Below are 16474 nucleotides of genomic sequence, written 5' to 3' on the forward strand. Positions count from 1 at the left end.
CAATGTTGATGTTGAGTCCTGGAAATTCTATACAGGTGTAACCCCTATTTGGCTATGAAATAGTTAAATCCCAGGCTAGTATGATTTAGAGCATGGGCTAGATGCGACTCTCTTAAACAGGATGGGCCTTCGCTATGTGGAAGAGACCATGCTGTAGCTGTGTAGTGCAGAATTATTAAAGATGGACGCCAGAAAGTTTCTTGCAGTTGAACTATAACACAATTTATTGTCAGAGACAGATAATGAGCAGGGTTATACTCACAAATTCAGTTATAGATGTTAAACGATAGTATTACTCTGAGGACAACAAAAGAGGATGCACACTGGTTTATCCCACACCTTTTTGGGAGTCTGGGCAGAGTAAATGCACCTTGTCAGCTTGGCAACCCCTTTTGTAAGCATTCAGGATAGATACCTCAGGTTGAGAACCCCTAGCTTGAGAGTCCTCTGTGTGAGTAGGGATCAGGGCTTATTCTAGCCTGTCTCTTATCTCTACTCTGTGGCCCTACTGCTGAGGCAACATTGCCAGATGGAAGGAATACTTCCTGCTACTTTCCTTGGTGGGGCTGGAAAACTGCCCTTGCTTCCTTCCCTCTCTCCCTTACTCTCCTAGAGAATGCTCAACAAGAGTAACTATCTAGCTAATCCTCATTCACGGGGCCTTGTCCCCGACTTCACCAGAATGGATGGTGTCACTCTGGTGTAAATGGCTTTACTGGGGCCTGTTTCTGCTCCCAGGCTCAGTGGTCCTTCACCCGAGATGGAGAGGCAGCCAAAGAGGAAGTCACACCTCCTGCTAGACACTATATCAGTCTGCAGGGGACATGTACAACCATAATAACCAATAATGTATAATGCATAGTGCAAACTACATACATGTGACTCTGCCCAGTAATAGTAATATAAAGAAGTAGTAGGGAATTAAAGCCATAGGAGTGCTAAACTATATGGGTCCCTACACAGACTTAAACATTTTCTGCACAATTAAAACATATTTACGTATAAGCCAAAAACTCATGGGATATTTTGACTACCACCATGCTGTAGTAGAAAGCACAGGCTAAGGCCAGTTGGGATCAGGACTGAACTGTCATTTGTGATGGCATTCTAAATACTGTTTGGTTCTAGCTGCACATTTTACTTCTTCAGTCTAAAACAGTATCATGCCAAATGTAGAACACTTATAAATAGAGGCTGTATAAAGTCACATGACCAATAAATGTAACCTTTTGTTCATGTGAAACCTGCCAAAATCTTGTTGATTCAAAACTGCATTTGTCCATTTTTTCCAAAAAGAATATGCACTTTTTTGGCCCTTTACTAAATATGTGGCATATTTATTATAGCATATAAACCAACATAACCAGTGATGTTGCGCATAGCAACCAATCTGCAATTAGAATTTAACGCTCACCTACAAGTTAGAAAACAAAAGCAAAGATCTGATTGGTTGCTATGGGCAACATCACTATTGATGTTGGCTTACACACTATAATATATATGCCCCCATATGTGCATCTTTGTGCAGGTTTGTGCCCATCCTGAGCATTATAAAGGATATGATAAGGTTCTTGGACTCTGCATTTGTCAAACAGAGGACCCTAATGTTGCTTGCAATGCAGAATGTAGAAGAAGAAGAAAGCAGACCCTAGAGATAAAGTGCACAGAAGAAGCTCCTCAGCTTTATGGTATGAATTCAAACGGAGAACAGGTAATTGTATGTTTTTGGTTATAGCAGTCCGAATGATCAGTCCTCTTTCCATGTTTTGTATGAGCTCTAATGGTATATGGTATTTGTCTGTGCTCACTATATGGCAAAATACAAAAAGACTTAGAGCATTAACAAATGCAAAGGATGTTGCTATATAGAAAGTCATGCTGGTGCTATCTTAATGCATCATTTAAAAGCTTGCAGCCATAGGGTGACTTTTTTGTTTGGGGAGGCTAAAGATGGGTCATACACAGACTGACATAAAGCTAATGTGAGACTTAGCGGATTCACTTCTGGTGTGATCATTTAGCGTAAAGGGGTAGTTTACCTTTACATAAATAAGCCATTTACAATACAACAATACTTTAACATATTCTATCAATATATAATGCACATTATATTAATTCCTATTACATTTCTTTATCTAAGGTAAATTTTAAAACAGATGGAGCTACTGCAGCAGTTCGTAATGACCATTTTATGGATGAAAACATTTGTTCCTCAAGGAAGAATAGCATTCATCAAGTATATATGATATTAACATCTGGTATGTCTTACCCTCCTAATAAAAGGATACAAACATAAATGTTTATTACTTCATATAATTTTAGCTGGGCTCGTATTAATAATGGTATATCCGGTAGTATTTTTTAAATCTGTAGTAAATTTACGTGCCATTACTTTTCTAGATCTGGAGGGTGATTTGTTTGTTTTTCCAGGAGAGGAGATCAGTAGGGTCCCCAATATCTAAGACCTCAAAGATGCTTGTATATGTGGTGCAATGTTATTGGTGCTTAGCCCGTGTAGTACAGGAGGGCCACTGACATTGCTTCAAATACACACGCAGATTTGAGGAAGGTCTTGGATACTGGGGACTTTATTATCACAGGCCAGTATTATTTGGTTTACTTTTTGGCAAAGCATGCACTGCTTGATCACATTACTGCTGTCTGGGCATATTTGCACATTTGTGAGGATGGTGTCCAGACACCAAAGGAGATTGAGAAAGACAATTTCTTTGTACCAGGACCTGTAATGTGATTATGTTTATAAATATATAATTCATAAAGTATACTTTTAACTTGCTTGCCTTAGGTGAGTCCCAGTTCAGTTTAAATTTGTATGTTTTAAGGTGTTTAAAATTAGCTCCCCTGCCTTTGTTCAACAGTAGTGCAGAGTAAAGTAGCATCTGCAGAATTCATTTATAGAGAAGGGATGGAGCTGACTTAAATAAGATCCTTTTTATAATAATGTATGAACATCATTATTGTTACTTTAATGCAATTTACTAGTGCTGTCATACATGCCTGGGGGGTTGCGTTGTGGTTCACCAAATTGTGGTTGATGCATAAAATATACTACAGTTGCGGTTGCACGTCATTGTCACTCCAACACAATTGTGCCTAATATTTATCCAATTGATTTCATTTCAGTATTTGGCGTGCACATGTGCTATTTTTTAGATGTAAGTGTGCTGTGGCCATTGATGCAGGGCCTTGAGAGAAGCATGGAGCTGTTGCCTGGCCCAGAGGGGAACATTAGCTCCAGGGTTCTAATCCATGTTATAGCTCTGACCTGCTGCTAGAAACACCCTTGTACCAATGCTCAATCTTACCTGCATAATGGAGTTGACCAGATTATAGAAATGATAAAAAGTCATTATTCATACACAAATAGAAAGAGAATAATTGCCAGTGCACAGTTTGCCTAAAAATAATTGTTAAAAATACTTTAGCCAAAATATGTAAACTCACGTGCCACATCAAGGCCCCTCTTTGTACGTGAGTCCTACACTGCCTATTAGCATTCTGTAGTGCAATTAAAATCATTAGTCCCCCAGCACACAATGTGACTGAGTAGTAAGACCATGTTGCCTTGACCCTTAACTCAGGAGCTCTAGTGAGCAAGCAGGAACCTCTTAAGCCTTAGCTTATTATCCTCCACTTGTAATAGTTGTAGTAGTGTAAGTAGTTCCTTGTTCCAAAGGCTAAATGGCTGAGGAAGGACTAAGTGGCATTAAGAGTGTTTATATGAAAGTTTATATGAAATAAAGTGCGTTAGATGCAAGTTCCTTTAATGAATAGGGTTTTATGCACATTCACTGCAGGGAAATCTGTGCTACTGCAACTGCACTTGTGGCCATAAATGACCCCTTCAATATCCTCTTGTTATTGCGGTATATTTTCATGAATATTTTCATGTGTTAACATTTAACTAATTTTGTTACAGGAGAAGGCTTTTGGGGCATTCTCAATGATAACCTACAATTAATCAAAAATATTATAAAAGGCCATGTAAATTTCCCTTTATTCAACCATTCAGGTAAGAATAATGTGTAAGGACTGAGTGTTTAACAGGTCGGTTCAAAGTTGAAGTCATTAACATTTGTTCTATGTAGAAATCTTATATATTGTGGGCTTTATTGGTAACAAACTGAGTATAACAGAATGGAGGTTCAACACACCCTGTACTTAGGAAGAAAAGCTTTTATTTTTGGTGGTGCAATTCCCAGACCAAGGGCCATGTCAGTAATAGTAAGCTTTTTATTTTTCCAAACCAAAAGAAAAAAAGGGAGGTAAATACCCCCCAAAATGTTTATTATTTTATTATTATTTTTATTTTGATGCTGCACAATAAAAGCTAACACAGCTTTAGGCTAATGCCAGAAGTGGCGTTTTTACGCATATTTTCTCCACCTAAAAACGCTGCACAACCCACACAGCGTTTTTCAGCCTAGTACTGGTGACGTAGAAAATCCAGTTTCCCATGGTGCTAATAATGCGAAATAGTAAAAACGTCGCGTATTTCCGCTAGGTCTGGCAGCTGCCTTTGTGTACACATAGGAATAGGTTGCTGTGCAAATAACAGCGTATTTCGGCAAACGCATGAAAAGTCTGTGGTAACGCGTTTTCTAGCGTATTTACGCATTGTGTGTTTTTCTATTGAGACTGTTTAAGTTATTTCTATGGATGATGATATCGTACGTTTTTCAGCCGTCGAGAGAATTAGAAAATACACAGTGTAAAAACGGCGCGTCTGGCATCAGCCTTAGTGTGCTGGAATCCTTGTTTCATAAAGCTTAATAACCTGACATTACCTCACAGTTCTGCTTAAAAAAATGCATAGGTGCTTTTGCCTGACCTCACACTTTTGGTATGTTCTTTCTGTTATTCTTTAAACAATCTTGTTTGCAGTGCTGAAATTAAACATTAATAGAGATAATTATTAAGAAATATTTTCAAGATTTCCTTTTCTGTTACAGGGGAAGAATACCAGGGCAATTACCATGACAAGCCACAATTAATTAGAGCTATGTTAGATACCCAATTTTCTTCAAATTTATTTAACCAATCAGGTAAGTTTATGTTAACCTTTATTCCCGTACCACGTTCTGGTACTATGTCTACACAGATAGTCTGCTCTCTTGGACAGAGATCACTGGACTTTATCATATAGTGTAAGTGTGTAACAACTAAGATTAAAGACGTTATGTGATTGTTGCTGAAAAAATAATTTCATGTTTTGTTATTATGTGTAGTAATGCTGGAGATGGTAGTAAGTATGCAATGGAACATAACGATACATTATCTTTTTTATTTTTTTTATTTTATTGTAGAAAAAGAAAATATAAGATTACCACAAACTCCTGGCATCCTGAACCCAACCACATGTATAAATGTTAACGATGTCATTTTGTTTATTGCTTCGAAACACAATTTCCCTATGTATGATGTGTAAGTACCATGATATAATTACTCTTCTGATTAGACTTGCTTAACATGGTATCCATTGCCCCTTAGTGATCCTGCATTTGCTCTTAAAGATTTCTGTTGCCTATAAGGCACACCGGGAGATTTTTTGTCTTTAGTTAAATCTTGGCTACCGTGGCCAACAAATCTCCCCTAAAAGCTTTCACACTGGTGATAAAGTGATGGCAAAAGATTTCTGTGTGGTCAAATGTAGTCCAAAAAGTTTCAAATCACCTACCTTTTTAAAAGTGTATGACTGAAGTGTTATTGAGACATTTACTATGTGTGTAGCTGTCTTGTATAGCAAATACTTTTTTCTGTACCTTTAGCTATTTCAAAAATAGATACAAAAAAATCCTCCTTAAAACTGTAGACTGGACTGGATTTTTAAAATGATTATGTGCTTATTACTAATCAATTCTTGAGAGTAGTTAACATTAACAATATTTTTATTACACTTTCACTACCACTTGGTGGCAGCATTGTACAATAAATAACAATAAGAAGTAGCTGCAATCGTAAATATACCCAATTGTCTACTGAAATCTTAAATAAATTGACCCATATGTCTACTGAAATCTCAGTGTAAAATGTTTGTAAATGTATTACATATATTATTCCCAATAATAGACTGTATGTATTATTGTTTGCTTAAAAAGGAAAGGGAAAATCTCTAATAAATATCAAATTTTGATTTTTTGCACTTTTACAAATAGTATAACGCTGGGAACAATTTGCAATTAAATCAATTAAATTAAAGTTAATTAAATCAATTACAGCTCAGTTTTCTAAGATAGATTTATAAGGGTTCATTTGATAAGGATGACTTGAAATAATAGCAACTCAAACTGAATTCTGCATAGGTTCAGCCATTTTAATGGCTTTAACTCTAGAAATCTAGTTCAGAATATCTAACTGTATGGCATATGATGAGAAATCATTTAGGATATCTAGATGGCGTATCAAGGGTTTCATAAGGAAGACTGTCCATAGCTTTGTACGCTCTTTTTTCACATTTTTGTTGAAGGGTTATTACTACAGGTATGGGACCCATTATCCAGTATGTTCGGGACCTGGGTTTTTCCGGATAAGGGATCTTTCTGTAAGCCGGATCTCCTACCTAAAGTCTGCTAAAAACATTATTTAAACATTTAAACAGTAATTAAACCCAATAGGATTGTTTTGCCTCCAATAAGGATTTATTGTATCTTATTTGGGATCAAGTACAAGGTACTGTTTTATTACCACAGATGAGAAGGAAACCATTTTTTAAACATGTGAATTATTTGATTAAAATGGAGTGTATGGGAGATGGCCTTTCCGTAATTCGGAACTTTCTGGATATGGGTTTCTGGATAAGGGGTCTGATGCCTGTATTATAATTTCAACGTCAGACTGAAAATCTATTAATAAACTATAACCCACTATGCAAAAGTTTTGCAAGATTTATAATAGTTTTATGATAAATTAATCTTAACTTTCAGTGTCTACATTTATATTACAGATTTCAAAGTTTACGTTTACATTTAAGTGACAGTCACCACAGGGCTGAAAGATGCAAAACAGGACAGGAAGGACCATAAAATCCCAGCCTAACATGCCTGATATACAATGTTCTTTATGCTTGGCTCTTAGCTAATGCTATAGGTTATGCCCTACCTTCCCCATTTTTACACTAGGTTTTTACAGTACATCAATATTAAGATCCTTGCTCAAATCTAAAAGTACCATGAGTGGGAATGATGGGACATTAGGTGTCGCAAATACCTATGATGCTTTATTATTTATACAGTCATGGCCCAAATTGTTGGCACCCCAGAAATTTTTCAAGAAAATCAAGTATTTCTCACAGAAAAGTATTGCAGTAACACATGTTTTGCTATACACATGTTTATTCCCTTTGTGTGTATTGGAACAGAACAAAAAAGGGAGGAAAAAAAGCAAATTGGACATAATGTCACACAAAACTCCAAAAATGAGCTAGACAAAATTATTGGCACCCTTAATTTAATATTTGGTTGCACACCTTTTGGAAAAAATAACTGAAATCAGTCGCTTCCTATAACCATCAATAAGCTTCTTACACCTCTCACTGGGAATTTTGGACCACTCTTCCTTTGCAAACTGCTCCAGGTCTCTCTTATTGGAAGGGAGCCTTTTTCTCTTGGATATCGGGGTAAGATTGTAGATGCTCATGTTGACGTTCCCTAGGTAGGCTTCCCAGAAATAGAACAAGCAATAGAATATGAATCCTATAAAATAATTAAAGGACATGTAAAGCCTACATTTTCCTACAATGTATATCAGTTGGGCACGTCTCCCCCACCCAAATGGCATCATGTGTACTGCTTATATCACCTCCACTTGCCAGCACCATCACATTTTCCTAAAGCAAATAGCAGCTTTCACCTGGTGGCCATTTTTCCTCTGATACATAATCAGATACATTTAAATCTGCAAACAGCATACACACACACAGACCCTTATTCAGCATACATTTCATCAAGAATACAGGCTCACACAGGCACAACTGTGATGAGACACAGGCAGTCTCTGATAAAATTTCTGCTTTGTTTAGTTCAGTGCTTTTAGTAAGTTGAAAAAAAGACGTAGTCCATCACGTTCAACCATAATGCCGATATATAACCTGCCTAACTTCTAGAGGAAGGCAAAAAACCCCATCTGAAGCCTCTCTAATTTTCCTCAGAGGGGAAATAATCAGGGCCGGATTTCTCTTCTGGGCGCCCCGAGGCCGCCCCTGTTGGTCCCTCACCCCGTGCACATGCACAAACGCTCGCCCCCCCAGTGCGCATTCGCGAACGCGCGACAACCCCCCCCCCAGCCGCGAGTGCGCATGCGCTCCTTTAAACTCCCATACGGAGCAGTGGGGAGAGGTACCGACTGCTCCGTATGGGAGCCAAACTTAAACATTTTCTTGCGGTGGGGCGGCATGCCACCCCTAAACTTCTGCCACCCTAGGCCCGGGCCTTTGTGGCCTCTCCACAAATCCGGGCCTGGAAATAATTCCTTCCTGACTCCAAGATGGCAATCGGACCAGTCCGTGGATCAACTTGTACTAAGAGCTATCTCCCATAACCCTGTATTCCCTCACTTGCTAAGAAGTCATCCAGCCCCTTCTTAAAGCTATCTAATGTATCAGCCAGTACGACTGATTCAGGGAGGAACTGTAATGGTAAAGCTGAGCTCAGGAGAAAAAAACTGAAGCAGACAGCTAGAGCCGAGTTTCTATGGAAACCAGCAATGCCATCTCTTTACTGGCTGCTAGACTGGAGGGTGTGTTTAGTAATCTGAGTTTAGAACAACTGAGCATGCCCACAAGCCAACAGCCAAAGCAAATTCCTAAGGGAGGAGGGCGAGTGGGTTACAGGAAGAGAAGCAAATCTAAGTGAATAAGGGGACGCTGCAGCCTCACTATTAACCTCTGGACAACCAGTGTGGCAGGTATTGAAAAATTTCAAAGAGGCTGTTCATTGAAGTAGTGTGGAAGCAAAAGACAGAACTCTGTCCATTAATTGGCTGATGGGGCCTAGCAGTATGTGTGCCTTGGCTTGTTTGTGTGCACTGTGAATCTTGTGATCACAGGAGGCGGCCCTTAATTGTTAAAATGGCAATTTTGTATTTAGGATTACCCAGTAGCACATACTATATTTTTATGAAAATCGTTTCTTTAGATGAAGCAGTATTTTACATTTGAGCTTGTTTATGCAATATATTTTTATAGAGACCTATTTTGTTTGGGGTAGACACCTGGTTTCTGGCAACACAAAACAGGTGAAATCATCTCATTAATAATGAATATCAGCCTTTGCCAAATAATTTCAACCACACAGAGCATTTAAAAGTTACTTTTCAAGTAAATTCATTGTGGCCTAAGAGACTACAAGTCAGTAATTAAAAAATGTTTATCATAACCAGTCCAGTTCAATTAGTGGATCAGATTCCCTTTAATGGTAGGACTGTTCAAGTGCTGGCATTCTTGTTTCTATGTATTGTACCGTGGCTAGTTCCCACACAAGCAGATCACATTGCATTGGTCATACTTACTTATGTTAAAAGTACCATGTTTGTAAATGTTGCCATATAGTACTGTATGTAGTTTGTTTAGCAGCAGCAATAATACAATATGTGTGTAATATGGTTACCCATTTACCTGGCATGGCCTCACTCTACAGATCATTATTCCCCTATTGACCAAAACATGGAAACCAAATACTTGAAAATAGAGTAAGTAATAGAATTTGTCATTTTGAAGACATATTACTCTTCTCAGCACTGTGTCATTTATTTGGGCATGGCATGGAGAATTTAAAGAAAAACTATTTTCTCTTGTTTCTCTAGCTACTAAATTCCTATTTTAAGTTCTCATAAATGTGCTCCATTTAGTGTAAAACTGGGTGCAGCTCCTTATGTTTATTTTCTCTTTTAAACAATACAGTATATATATTTATATTGAATGTAAAATTATAATGTTTCTAGTAATTTTTTTGTAATCGCAGACAGTAGAGAGAAATATAAGCTTGATCTTCTATTTTGTTTATGTTTTTAGGAACAATTTATACAACACAAACCCTCATTTTGACTGGGGGAAATTTCGAGAAATAGCAGAGGAGATATTGCTCTCCCCACAACCTTTTCTTTATTTCATGTATCAGTTCCAGGAGCCAGGAGTCTATGTCATAAAGTTAAGCAGCAATCACTATAAGAAGATGGTAAGTGGTACCGCATCTCTGATAGGGCCTACAGAAAAACCTCATTCTCCATACATTATTTCCCCTTTATCTCTTCACTTTTATTGATTTTGATTCCCCAAATAAGGGATTTTTCTATAATTTGGATTGGTATACCTGGAACTGCAGTTCCCCAGTGACTAACTCTAGTTAAAGAATGGCAGCATTTTAAATTTAAACCAATAAAAGTCAATAGGTAAATTGTAATTGGTGGTTGGTGGGTGTGCCCACTTTTTCTAACCTTGAGTCGAAGTCACCCAGTGACAAACAGTGGGCACCCTGGCAAAAATAGTGTGAGAATGACAGCATTTTAAATTTAATCCAATAAAATTCAATGGATGAAATCTGATTGGCTGTAAGTGGCCCAACCCACTTTTCCTATTTTTGAACTGCAGTCCCCCAATGACCAACTCTGCAAAGTTTGGGGACTCAGGCATAAAAATTGTGGGACTGACAGCATTTTCATATTAATAGGTGAAATGTGATTGGCTGTCGGTGGCTCCGCCCACTTTCCCTAACCTTTAACCTTTGCCCCCAGTGACTAGCTGTGAAAAGTTTGAGGGCACTAACATTAAATGTGTGAGAATGGCAGCAGTTAAAATTTCCCCACTGAAATCAAATAAAGAAATATGATTGGCTGTTGGTGGCTCCGCCCACGTTTCCTAACCCTGAATACAAACTTTGGGAACCCTGACATAAATATTGTGAGAAAGGCAGCATTTTAAATTTAAGCCAAAAAAATTAAATAGGTGAAGTTTGATTTTTTAGCCCACTTTTTAAAACCTAAAAATGCAGTCCTCTAGTGACCCTGGTGTTAAAACTGTGAGAATGGCAGCAGGTTGAATGTCCCCATTGAAATTCAATAGGTGAAATCTGATTGGCTGTTGGTGGCTCCACCTACCTTTTCAAAACTAAACCTGCAGTCCCCTAGTGACCATTTGTGAAAAGTTTTGGGACCCTTGTGTTAATCCTGTGAAAATGGCAGCAGGTTGATTTTCCCCCAGTAATAGTAATAAGTCAATAGGTAAAATCTGCTTGGCTGGGGGCGGGATCGCTTAGAAAAGCACAAGCAACCTGCAAAGAAGTGTGGAGAGTTTGGGTGTTGTACCCCTAAAACTGTAGGAGGAGTAGTAGAAAATGGGGGGCGCTAAGAAGAAGAAAAAGCTGAAGAATAAGCTGAAGTCAAAGAACAGTATGTTGGGTTTTTCAACCCAACATAATGATGGCAAACTATCTCCTGTACTATATAATGATTGGGAAATGGCTTTATGTGTGTGCTTATCTGTTTGTTGCTGCACAACTGACCTGTGTTTTTAGTACATTAGAGTCATGCTATATGGAGGACATTGCTATGAAGAAGGACCCTTTTTCCCCTCTTCTCCAAGGCATTTCATCCGAAATGGAATTGCAAGAATCCCTCCTCTTCTTCTAAAGCCAGACTGGCCAGCTATAATTGGCATAACTGCAGGTCTCTTGCTTATTCTGATTATCAGCATTCTGTTTCTAGTAAGTAGAATGAGTATATGTGTTCTTTTTATTACTGCTATTGGCTGTAAAAATGCTGCAGTGCAGTGATATACAGTATTTACACACTGTACAATAAAGTTAAAATTGCTGAAATGTGCCCTATAGTGCTAAAGTAGAGCACCTTATACATCCTTAAATGCATTTTCTATCTTACAATTCATCCCTTCATCTCATCATCAGATTGCACTATTCAACTAACCAATGGGTTCACAAGAACGTACAGTATGGAAACCTTTAGAGAAAAGGAACTGTCTTGAAATTTAAGACACAATGTTGACAGTGTCAGTGAATAGTTTTCACTGCGTGATAAAAAAATAGGCCATCGCTTGGGCTATTATATGTTGACTATGTACAATGCCTCTTTAGTGCAGGTAGCTGACCTGATCACAATAAGTACAGAAGACAATTAGATGTGACACTGTTACTATTGTGTTCTACAGCAGCATGCCTTGGTACAGTGTGTTCTGATACACGTGCTGCAGGGCAGTTAGAAATTCTAGAAACAATGCAAAGAAATCCTCTGGGAACCTCTGCAATGAGCTGAACTAAATAGGGGTAGAATAGGCAATGTGAAATTGGTTAAAGATGAACTGAAGATAAAAAATAGAATTTTTTTTTGCACTTAAAAACCTTGAATTCGAGTTATGGATCGAAAACTCAAATGTCTGGTATTTGTTATAGCAAAGCTATAACCCCATAATGAATACCTAACCAACAGATAGTTTATATACAGTGTATATAGTGACCTATTAAAGAATCTTGCCAAACTGGAATATATATAACTTGAAAACTGATAAATAAGCCCAAGCCCAATCATAAAGCCGTTCCAGTGAACCCCCTAGTTGATGAAAAATGAAATAACAGATGATTCACCAATGAGAATTCTACTGGCCAAAAACTTAATTATAGATGCAAGAGAATTCACCAATGAGAATGCTGATTACCAGCACTAGGTCAGTCATCTTGCTGTTATCTCACATACTGGAAACACAGTGATAATTACGTCAGATTTGCTCCATAGCATTTCACTGTAATCAGAGTCGTTCAGTACTGGAAAAACTGTGCTTAAAGCTTTGAGATCCAACTGAAGGAACAAATGGCATGGATACGGATTTACAAAGACTAGGTGGGATTCGCACTGGAGAATTATTTTACATGTTAATGCTGCCACGGGCTATGGAGAGAAATATTGCTTTAAGAGTACAAACCTGATGTTGTTTGACTGCATCTCCCAGCATGTCTTAACCTTGATAATATATTAAAGTATTAATTAAATATTAAAAAACACCGTTAATATGAAAACCATAGCAGTGACCCTTAAATTAGGTTTTGTTTAATGTGGAAATAGCCTGTGAATTGCCATATTGCAATTGTATAAATTTACATTATGTAACTGCACATTCCTGTCTAGTTTTAAGAGAGCCACTCTTACACACTTATCACTGATGTGACTAGTCCATAGTGATTGCCAGCATGAAAATTTGTCTCAGTTGTCAACTTGCATCTAATGGGTGAAACATACAAGTAAACAGCATCTGATATAAAATGCATACACCTTCCTGTCATTTCACTAGTCCCCTAAGAATTTACAGCTCATGACCCACCTTTTGTGGGTCTGAAGCCTTAAAACCATCTCCCTCTAAGTGCTGGGAGTCTTGTGCCAACTCTCTCAGTAGTATTCCTAAGCATCCATATGTGGAGATTGCCAGTGTTGCAAGTAAAAAAAAAAAGGAACATCAAATACAGAGTGAGTTTTTGTTTTGTGTTTTAAATGTGCCTAGCAGGTTTGGGGAGACTTACACATGGGCTGTTGAGGTTTAAATTGGTCCATTGCTGTGCAGCAAAGAAGCACTTTGCTTACAATATAAGTATCTAGTACTCACTATTACTGGATGCTGCTGGGGGTCTTTGGAGTATTTGAGGCTGCAGAAATGTTTCATACAACTATCTCTTAGGCAGAACCCAACAACCTCTAAAATTCTACCAGTGATAGACACAGGTAAATACACTAGAACTGTAATAGAAACAGTGCAGTGGAATCTATAATTGAGCTATTTTCCTAGTAAGTGGTGTGCATGTATATATGTTTCCCAAGCTGAAGAACAGCAACCCTAACCAAAGTAGGCTGTGTACATTAAATGTCCAAAGGAATCTTTTCAATGTGCTAAGTAAACCTGTGACAAGTTTGCTTACAATATATTGAAATCCTGTGTTTCAGCTTTGGTTTCAAGACTTGGGCTGGACACAGAAGGTTAATGACAACCCCCAATTCCGGAAGCTACAGCTCAAATTTAACTTTGATAGTTATTCTTCCAAGGGGTCTTCTGTAACAATACTTAAAAAGCTGCATCCTAGAATGAGAATTAAAGGCTATATGAGCAGAAAATCGGATGAATCAGATAAAAAGAAGTGTCATAGTAAGTAGTTTACATTTTCAATACATTAATTAACTGTTTTTATTTAATATCTGAATTTCAAATTCATGTGTATCAGTATAAATGAATGGCTAGGGATTTGTGAAAGTGTTGAATAAGGATCACATATTCAGTACAGGATTTTAAACTCATTAGGTAAGATGGCAAGTAACTCAGACTCCTAAAGTAGTGTTATCTTCTGCTGTATAAGCAGTGGCATTACTATAGAGCAGTGATTCCCAACAATTGGCTCAGGCACAACATGGTTTTCACCAACCCCTTGGATGTTGCTCCCAGTGGCCTCAAAGCAGGTGTTTAATTTTGAATTCCTGGCTTGCAGGCACATTTTAGTTGCATAAAAACCCAGTGTAATGCCAAACAGAGACTTCAGTAGGCTGCCACTCCACACAGCACCAAAAAAACAATCATAGCTCCTATTTGACATCCCCGGAACCTTTTTTATACTTGTATTGCTTCCTAACACAAGGTTGGCGACCCCTGTTATAGAGGAAGCAGACCCCACGTTATGGGGGGGAGGGGCAGGGAAACCTGGACCAAGGTGTCTGCTTCACTCCAGCCCAGCCACTCTTCTACCTGAGAGCTACTGGGGGGCAGGGGATGCAAGAGGCGGGCAGGCAGGTAGGGGAGAATGTCTGTGCACCAGGTCCCTCAGATATTTTTTGCAGGGGAGCCCCACCACATATAGTTATGCCACTTTGCCTATTTGATGCTAACAAATGGTACAGCCTGTGTGTTTTTATTGCCACTTTCAAGCTGTCTGTTCTGGTATTTTTCATAGATATTTATATTGGCCTGTAGGTAAATTTTCAAATGTTGTCACTGAAGTTTGAAACTCCAATCCACATGATAATATTTCATGCATACTGTTTAGTATAATCATTGGCTCTTAAATGCTTAAACCTCTCAATGAAATATATTATATTACTATGATAAGGTTAACTGTGTCCCACAGTGTCTGCTTTCACACTTCTCTGAACAGTATGCTACAGTTTTATATTTCTGTAAGAAATACTGTATTGAAAAGATTAAGAATGAAAAGCTTGTCTCCTTACTGTCATTCTACTTTGTCTAATTCCAGGTTAATCATAATATACATTTCTCTATTACATAAAAAACTTTAAAAATACAAAACACATTGCAAAAATTGAGAAATTTAAGGTGTTTTTTGCCTAGCCACAATGGTGTTATGCCTGGAGTCCCCAAAAGTAGATTGTGCACGGATTTTCCATTAGAAAACTTTTCCATGTACAGTATATGTCGTTATATTTTTTTTTTTAAATGACTTGCCAAATGGGTGTTATCTATTTAAAGAAGACAATATGCAATAATGTTATAATTAATAAGCATACTTTTGAGGTTTTTTTTATAAAATTGAAAATCCATAAATTGGAATTTTGATAGATAGACCCCTCAAGAGTAGTTTCCATGTTGTTAAAATCTTGGCACCCTTGTGTCACACTGTTTTTTTATTGGGTTCTTACAGTTGCTATACAGACAGTAGAAGCCAGACACAACTCATGCAGTGCATGCAATAATTTATGCTATTTTTGTGAGCAGTGCATCTTGCATTGGTGACTAAACCTAGCATTTATGCATCATTAATGCTCATATAATACAGTGCAAGTAGGGGTCCTTTGCATTACTGTATCTTATGAGTGGCTTCGGCAACAGATGGAAGTTTAGGAAGGACCCCGGTTCCTTTAGCTATGGTCCCCTGACCCAAAAATTGATCACCCCACTGTAATGTATAGGTCACCATCAACTTTGTAATTTTATTACATTTCCTCCTGCGGTATATCCACCCCAAACAAGACTGTAATAAGTATATTAAAAATAAACTTTTCATTTCAGAATTGCTTGAAGATGATGAATTTTGGGACTATGAACAGCAGATAGATATGGAATGTTTTAACACACAAATCTTTTATGATATTTTACTAAAGCAATCTCTTCTGGTTGCTTCCAGACTTGGCCAACTTAAGGAAGAGGTATGTGTGCAGGTTTTGGTAAAGTCAAGTATGACATTTATTAATCATATTAACTAGATAACTGACAGTCTACAATTTATGTTCTTACAAACATTAGCAGATACAGACATTATTTATTAATTACTTAATACCATCTGGGTAGCATTACTTAATGCTCTCCAAATGTTGTGGAAGCTCATCTAATGTTTACCCTCAAGTTTTGAAATGACAGGTATGATATCCCTTATCCACAGCTCCAAATTATCGGATGGGCATCTTAAACAATTCCATTTTTTAATGAGTTTTTTTTTTCTCTGTAATAATAGAGTAGTATCTT

At 37.7% G+C, this 16474-nt stretch overlaps 1 protein-coding gene across 1 annotated transcript in view; it reads left to right on the forward strand.

Moving 5' to 3' along the window:
- Positions 1 to 4977: 4977 nt before the first annotated feature.
- LOC100498396 overlaps positions 4978 to 16474 on the forward strand; it is a 57587-nt gene continuing 46090 nt past the window's right edge. The window contains exons 1-6 of the mRNA XM_031906402.1: positions 4978 to 5066; positions 5328 to 5445; positions 10028 to 10190; positions 11526 to 11714; positions 13954 to 14152; positions 16022 to 16158. Of these exons, the coding sequence (XP_031762262.1) occupies positions 5024 to 5066; positions 5328 to 5445; positions 10028 to 10190; positions 11526 to 11714; positions 13954 to 14152; positions 16022 to 16158 (849 nt within the window). The 5' untranslated portion in view covers positions 4978 to 5023. The remainder of the gene's footprint in view (positions 5067 to 5327; positions 5446 to 10027; positions 10191 to 11525; positions 11715 to 13953; positions 14153 to 16021; positions 16159 to 16474) is intronic.

The sequence above is a fragment of the Xenopus tropicalis genome, chromosome 7 (genome assembly GCF_000004195.4).
Source record: "Xenopus tropicalis strain Nigerian chromosome 7, UCB_Xtro_10.0, whole genome shotgun sequence".
In the NCBI taxonomy this organism is placed as follows: domain Eukaryota; kingdom Metazoa; phylum Chordata; class Amphibia; order Anura; family Pipidae; genus Xenopus; species Xenopus tropicalis.